Consider the following 6,803-nt stretch of genomic DNA (forward strand, 5'->3'; position numbering starts at 1 on the left):
GGCCGAGGCGCCCCGCCCTGCTACACAGGTTGCCGGGAAGGCGAGTTCCTGGCCATCCGGTCCAGACCCACAGCCACGAGGCCGAAACTACTACTCCCAGGGGGCTGTGCGCGCGTATTACTGTCCACAGGGCATCTCGGGAACTGTAGTCTACTCCCGTAACCCTTAAGCCCACGACTCCGGCTAAACTATGCACCCACAATGCTCTGTGTCCTCCCCACCCACACCACCTGCAAACGCGCACAATCCTTAACTTTGAAACTAAGCCGCCCACCACGCAGGACACTTGCAGCCGGACACTCGCGCCTCGATGAGCATGGGGCGTGGGACAACATAGAGAACAGCCAAACCTCAGGCAGCGAAGGAAAGAGTGACTTTATGATGAAAGCAAAGTACAGACAGCAGTTTAGCACGTACAGACCTTAGTCAAGATCTTGAGACCCACCTGCCCTTGGACAGGTCCCCTTCCTTCGGCATCTCCATGGACCCAGTGATGTGTAGGGACAGAGCCCTGGGCTGGCACCCTAACCATCTGGAACCTTGACTCTCTCCCTAGGACAGCTGCCTTTGTAGCAGGGGTCAGGTGATCTCAGAGGGCCTCTGGTTTTAAAACAGTGGAAATTTTTTTCTGGCCCCTTCCACTCCCCAGGGATCCCATGGGAGGTAGGGTGTGTGGATGAGAGGACTGTTAAGCTAAATAGAACAAGAGTGAGACAGAATCCTCAAGGACTGCGAAATGGCAGCAGGGACAAGAGGGTCACAGCAGGTGACCGCTGGCTTTATGCTGTTTCCTGAGGCCCTGGCGTCGGCCTGGGCTCCTGGCAGGTGGGGCCCGCCCAGCCCCAGTAACAGTGGCAACTAAAGGGCTCCCAGGCTCCAGGGCTGCCATCTGGCTGCAGGTGCAGGAAGGCTTCCAGCTGTCCTGGGTCTCGCCGGGCACAGCGCCCATGGCCATGGCACCGCTGGTGACTGCAGGCTGTGGCCGCCCTGGTCACGTTAATCACGTAGGGGCCCAGGGTGTCCACCAGGTAGTCATGAAGGTGCCAGCACTTCTCCTGAGGAAAGGGGAGGGACGCATCAGTGTGCCTGCTCCGTGGCCCTGGCATGGTCTCTCCCCCAGCCTGGGAGCCCCAGCATGGGCTGCGTGGCAGCTGGAGGGGCAATGATCACCTCGGAGCTGGAGAGGCTCAGGTCCCCCCAGAGCACCACGCCGGCTGCCCCCAGCGCTGCGCTCACACCAATGGTCCGCATGAGGTCGTCCTGGAGGCAGAGAGCTGCTGAGCCCGGGCTGAGCTGGCCAAGCCCACCTGGGCCTACTTCCACCTTCCAGAAACTTTCCTGACTCCGTGCCACAATCTGATTCCCCCTCTAGAGTAGGGCCCCTTGGCACTGAGCCCGAGTGGCTTCTCGGCCCTCCACTCAGAGAATGTCTCCCCTCAGATCAGGGCACCAAAGGCTGGCCGTGCCTTCCCCACGACCTTGACTTCCAGGGCAGAGGCACGCCTGTCAGATGACCAGGATAGGACTGCCCCCCTCAGAACCAGACCCTCCCCTTCCCACCCCCCTGGGCAAGGTCTTCTGCCCAGACCTTCCTAGGACAGGGCCAGGCCTCCCCACTGCACACCAGCTTTCACTCACCTGGGACAGGAACCTTCCAGAACCCTGGTGCGTGAGGCGGGCGTAAGCCAGGACCGGCAGGGGGTGGGGGTGCCCAGAGCGGGCCACACGGAAGGCCTCCTCCAGGCGGTGTCGCACAAATGCCTGGTGGTGAGCGGGCGGCAGCCTGGGCGGGAGGTAGATGCTGGGGAAGAGGGCGCTGGAGGCGGCCCAGAGCCAATGCAGTTGGGTGTTTCGGGCACGGGCGGCTGGGTGGCAGTGGCCTGTGTAATTGGAAGCCATACCGTGCCAGCCATTGCCACAGGCCGGGAAGTGATAGAAGCCCCAGAGCCCCCGGGGCTGCAGTGCCCGGCCCAGCTGCAGGGTGCCCTCCATCAGGGCTCGCGCTGCTTGTTCAAAGGCTACCCGGGCCTTGCGGAGCTGCTCCTGGGGGCCCAGGTGCGGGAATACCTGCTGTGCCCACGCCCACGAGGCTGCCTGGTAGGCTCGGCGGCGGCCCCAGTTCCCAGACCAGAGTGGACACCATTCTTCCCAGTCCAGCACCGCCAGGCCGGCAAAGCCGGGCCTCAGGCTGCGGCGGATCTGGTAAGCGGCGCGTGCCAGGTGGCGGTCAAGGAGCACAGCCTGCGGGATGCCCCCATTGTGAGCTGTGCCCCTGGGCCCCACGTAGGGATAGAGGCCGAGCTGGTTCTTGTAGAAGATGGTGATGTTCTGCCCGTGGAAACTCTGCCCACGGTTGGCAGTGATGCCCAGGGCCGCTAGTGGCAGGTGCACACCAAAGCGGGCTCTACAGCGTGCCGAGGGCACGTTCCACAGCACGGAGAAGGGGTGTTCAGGGGCCCCAGCCAGGGGCTGGCCACACCCCAGGCACAGGGCCGCCCCGAGCACCAGGGCCGCGCCCAGCTGCATGGTCTTGCCCCAGGAACGGACCTGCAGGAGAGAGGGTGTGAGCTTAGAGTCCAAGGCCATGCCTTCCACACAGCAGGGGAAGCGGGGAGAGCGTCCCTAGCCCCTCCCCACAGAGGGGAAAGCATGGCCCCCAAGGGGTCCCGGAGGCCTCTCAGAGCAGCCACACCCTGCGCTGGCCTGGGCCGCTCCCCTACTGCTCTCCGTCCCTGGCCTCCCACCCCCACCCGGAGCTCTCACAGTCCTTCCTTCCCTCCCTCCGCCCGCCCACCTTCTTTCCTGCCCCAGAGCCCTCAGCCCCACCTGCCTACTCAGCACTCAGGTCTCTCCCACCTCCCCCGGGAGGCCTCCTGGGTCTCCAGGTGGTGTGAGGGCACGGGCTCCCCTGGTCCCAGCATGCATCCTGCCACTGTAGGCTGTCTGTCTCCCTATCTCTCTGTCCCCTTGGGTCAAGATCCTATCTGTCGGTCTAGTTCCCCATTGCCTGTGCCCAGCCCAGGGCCTGACATACAGTAGGTGCTCAGGGAGTGGTGACGAGTGAGTGGATGTGGAAGAGAACAGACACCTTCCTCCTGAGCCTGGCGGAGTGGGAGGGGCAAAGGCAGGAGTCCCTCCGTCCACGGCGGAAGTGGACGTGGGCTCCGGCAGGGACCGGGACCTAAGATGAGCCTGGGAGGCGAGGGTGGGGGTCAACAAATCAACTGTCATAGCCACACCCAACAGAAGCCTTTATTCAGCCACACTGACAGCCTGGAGCCCCAGCCAGGGAGCCATGTCCCGGCCCCACCCCACCGGCACTCAGCTGCCCCCGGGGCCAGGGGCTGAGGCTGGGACTGTCCTGGGGAGTCCACTGAACCAGAAAGATGGTGCCCTGTCCCAGGTGCCCCTCAGATGTCCTTCTCCATCCAAAATATGGGGTCTCCTCTCAGGTCATGGTACCCCGTCTCCAGCAGGCTTGGTGGGGAGAGCCCGGGTGGAGGGGGCGGTGAGGTGGCCAAGGGCTCAGGCAGGGGAGGGGGTGCCGGCAATGATGGCCCTTTGGAGGCTTTGGGGGCAGTGTGGGCAGCCAGGCTAGGGGCCTTGCAGGGTGGCCGGGGGCATGGGGCCCTGGAGAAGGCACTGAGCAGAGCGGCGGGCAGCCGTCGGCTGGCGAAGACCAGGCCCTGCACCGGCTCCCCCAGCTGGTAGCCCAGGTGGGCATAGAAGTGCAGCTGGTCATGGGTGGTAAGGTGCAGCCGGCGGAAGCCCCGGGCCTGAGCAAAGGCCTCAAGGCCCTCCATGAGGCGGCGGCCAAAGCCACGGCCCCTCAGGGCCCGGGCCACCACCACTGTCTCCACCAGGAGGCTCTGGGGCTGGTCTAGCACCCGCGATAGGCGGGCATGTCCCACCACAATGGGGGGGTGCCCGGGCGTGGGGTGGGGGCTCAGCAGCATCAGGCAGAGGGGGAAGTTGTCGGAGGACTGGCCCAGGGAGTGCAGGCGGGAGGCGCGGCTGCGCGGCCACTGCTCGTTGATGAGGTCGGCGCAGGCGTCCAGGAGCTCAGGTCGGCAGTGCACAGGCTCCAGGGTCAGCATAGCCAGGCCGGGGGCTCGGGTCTCCTCTGGCTGGTGTGGGGGGTCCACGGTCAGCTCAGTCAAGCCAGGAAGGGGGGTCATCTCTGGATGGCATGCAGCACCCGGGGTCAGCGCAGCCGGCCTGGGGCTCCGGGTCCGCTCTGTTGGTGTGCAGGATCCTGGGGCAGCTTGGCCAGCCTGGATCGCAGGGTCAGCGCCAGCTGGCAGGCAGGATCCAGAGTCAGCCCGCCGCCGGCTGGTACTCAGGATCAGCTCCACCCAGTGGGGAGGGTCTAGGGGAGGGGTCGGCGCAGCGAGGCTCAGTCAGCTCCGGCTCAGCTGAGTCAGGGTCAGGCTGGGAGCCGGGCTCATATCTCAGGTTGCAGGTGGCTCAGTGCCAGGCTGGGGGTTCAGGCCAAGGTCTCCAGGAAGTGGCATCTCCTCAGACCACAAGGTGCTCCTGCTGTGGACACCAGCCAGGCTCGGCTGTGCCAGGAGGGAGGATGGGCTGGGGCAGGGACGAGTGGACAGAGTGCCCGGGGAGCCATGTGCCCTAGAGCAGTGGTCAGCAAACTGCGGCTCGCGAGCCACATGCGGCTCTTTGGCCCCTTGAGTGTGGCTCTTCCACAAAATACCGACCTCTGCGCATGGGCCACGAAGTTTCCATCGCACTGTACGTGTGCGCCTGCACATGGTATTTTGTGGAAGAGCCACACTCAAGGGGCCAAAGAGCCGCATGTGGCTCGCGAGCCGCAGTTTGCCGACCACTGCCCTAGAGCAAAGGAGTGGAGGACTGCACCTTGTTCCAAAGCTCACCTGATAGTGCAGGTGAACTGGAGGGACCTATATGGGGGGGAGCGGGGTGGACTCAGTGGGATGGGTTCAGGTGCCCTGCCCCGCGCTGGATGGAGACCGAGGCCTGAGTCCTGGCCCGGCTGCTCTGGCTGCAGCGCTGTCCTCCCCAGGACAGTTGATCTAGCCCCACAGCATCGCGACTGGCTGGCCATCAGGCAGAACATGCAAAGCAGACGCAATGACCACCTTGCTTAAAGCCACCCAGGGCTCCTTTCAGAGGCAACATGGCTGTCCTCAGGAGTTCCTCCCATCCCCGAATTCCAGGCCACACTTTTAAACCCCGTGGGCCATGCCGCCACATAACTGACCGGCGGGGGGCGGGGGGCTGCTGTGCCACTCACTCACCCATCAGGCTCTTTCCCCTCCCTGGATGGGCTTCCTGGCCTGGGACACACAGCCACGGCCCCTCCCCAACACTGCCCAGCCCAGCTCAGGACGTGTGCGCGCATGTGCTTGCAATACAAAGGTATTCCTGTAATAGTTTGGGAGGGCAGACACCTGAAATGGGTCTCCCTGGGCTGAAGTGAAGGTTCTGCAGGACTGGGCCCTTCGGGGGCTCCAGGAAAAAACCCATTCCTTGCCCTTTTCCAGCTTCTAGAGGCACCTGTTTTCCTTGGCTCATGGCCCCTTCTCCATCGTTAAAGCCAGAACGGCTTCAGTCCAACCTGTGCGTCCACAATCACACCTCCTCTCTCAGGACACTTCGGAGGGTCACGGAGCCAACTGTCCCCTCAGACAGGGCCTCAGCAGTACCAGCAGGGCCCTGCTCACGGCCACACACACTGGGGCTCTTGCGAGCCTGGCTCCCCACCGGCTGGGGTGTCTTCCGTAGCCGCTCTAGATAAGGACCACAGCTTCCTTCCTACATCCATGGGGTCCAACGGCCACCAGGTTGGGGCCCGACCTCCTGCACCCAAACCCCACTGTTGGCCCATTCTGCCCCAAGCCCTGCAGGCAGGGGGTCCATGCTGGGGGGATTTCTGGCATATGGTGGGGGCTGAGTGAGGCGTGCTGCTCCCCACTCTTCTACTCACCTTCTCACCAGAGGAGACGTCCTGGCTCCCTTCCCCAGCCCCCCAGGAGCCCCCCGGGCTTGAGGCCAATGTCAGTAACAGCTCGCCCCTCCCCTCACGCCACAGTCCACTCCGAAGGCTACGAGCCCCTCACCTGCAACCAGCCACCTGCGAGCCCCTCACCTGCAACCAGCCACCTCCGCAGCAGCCGCAGCCCTTGACCAGGAGGGAGGGAGCCCCAAGATCTGCATCTAGACCAGGAACCCCAGGCTTCCCCGCGGGTTTAACCCCTTCGTACCAACCAAACCCACCGTGGGCGGGGTTCCTGGGCTCTCAGAGATAGGCGGCCCTGTCCCTCCTGTGCCTCGGTTTCCTCCTCCCTCCCAGTGGGCCATGAACCATGGCGTTTTGGGGGTGGTGGTTGGTACGAAGGGGTTAAACCCGCGGGGAAGCCTGGGGTTCCTGGTCTAGATGCAGATCTTGGGGCTCCCTCCCTCCTGGTCAAGGGCTGCGGCTGCTGCGGAGGTGGCTGGTTGCAGGTGAGGGGCTCGCAGGTGGCTGGTTGCAGGTGAGGGAAAACTTGACAGCGGTTGGGTGTGGCTCGGCATGCTCCGGGAGGGGACCCCAGACGCGGGGAGAGCGAGAGGAGCGACAGAGCCACGTGACCTTACGCAGGGAGCGGACAGAAGCGCGGGGGACAAGGGTGACGGACACGCCGCGCGTGGGGAGGGGGCGGTACTGACATGTTGAAGCTGGGCTCCAGGATGCTCGGCGTCCTGCTCCGCGCAGCTCCAGATCTCGTTGTCTCTGGCTCGGACTCCTTCATCCGTCCGCGCTGCCCCCTAGCGGCGCGGCGGAG

At 64.4% G+C, this 6,803-nt stretch overlaps 2 protein-coding genes across 4 annotated transcripts; both read right to left on the reverse strand.

The window, feature by feature from the left end:
* Positions 1 to 351: 351 nt before the first annotated feature.
* On the reverse strand, positions 352 to 6,763 carry HYAL3 (hyaluronoglucosaminidase 3). 2 transcript variants are annotated; one of them, XM_005865388.2, is made up of 4 exons: positions 6,688 to 6,763; positions 1,639 to 2,547; positions 1,171 to 1,260; positions 352 to 1,055 (listed from the first exon to the last, which is right to left on the reverse strand). In XM_005865388.2, the coding sequence occupies exons 2-4, from the start codon at positions 2,524 to 2,526 to the stop codon at positions 780 to 782; spliced, it is 1,254 nt and encodes a 417-aa protein (XP_005865450.2). In that variant the 5' UTR covers positions 2,527 to 2,547; positions 6,688 to 6,763; the 3' UTR covers positions 352 to 779. The 2 variants fall into 2 exon arrangements, with proteins under 2 accessions (XP_005865450.2, XP_014394454.1); XM_014538968.1 differs by lacking the exon at positions 1,171 to 1,260.
* Positions 3,232 to 6,776, reverse strand: NAT6 (N-acetyltransferase 6 (GCN5-related)). 2 transcript variants are annotated; one of them, XM_014538969.1, is made up of 2 exons: positions 6,688 to 6,776; positions 3,232 to 4,297 (listed from the first exon to the last, which is right to left on the reverse strand). In XM_014538969.1, the coding sequence occupies exon 2, from the start codon at positions 4,176 to 4,178 to the stop codon at positions 3,411 to 3,413; it is 768 nt and encodes a 255-aa protein (XP_014394455.1). In that variant the 5' UTR covers positions 4,179 to 4,297; positions 6,688 to 6,776; the 3' UTR covers positions 3,232 to 3,410. The 2 variants fall into 2 exon arrangements, with proteins under 2 accessions (XP_014394455.1, XP_014394456.1); XM_014538970.1 differs by having other exon boundaries at positions 3,232 to 4,369; positions 6,688 to 6,764.
* Between the last annotated feature and the right edge of the window lie 27 nt (positions 6,777 to 6,803).

The sequence above is a fragment of the Myotis brandtii genome, unplaced genomic scaffold, assembly GCF_000412655.1.
Source record: "Myotis brandtii unplaced genomic scaffold, ASM41265v1 scaffold207, whole genome shotgun sequence".
In the NCBI taxonomy this organism is placed as follows: domain Eukaryota; kingdom Metazoa; phylum Chordata; class Mammalia; order Chiroptera; family Vespertilionidae; genus Myotis; species Myotis brandtii.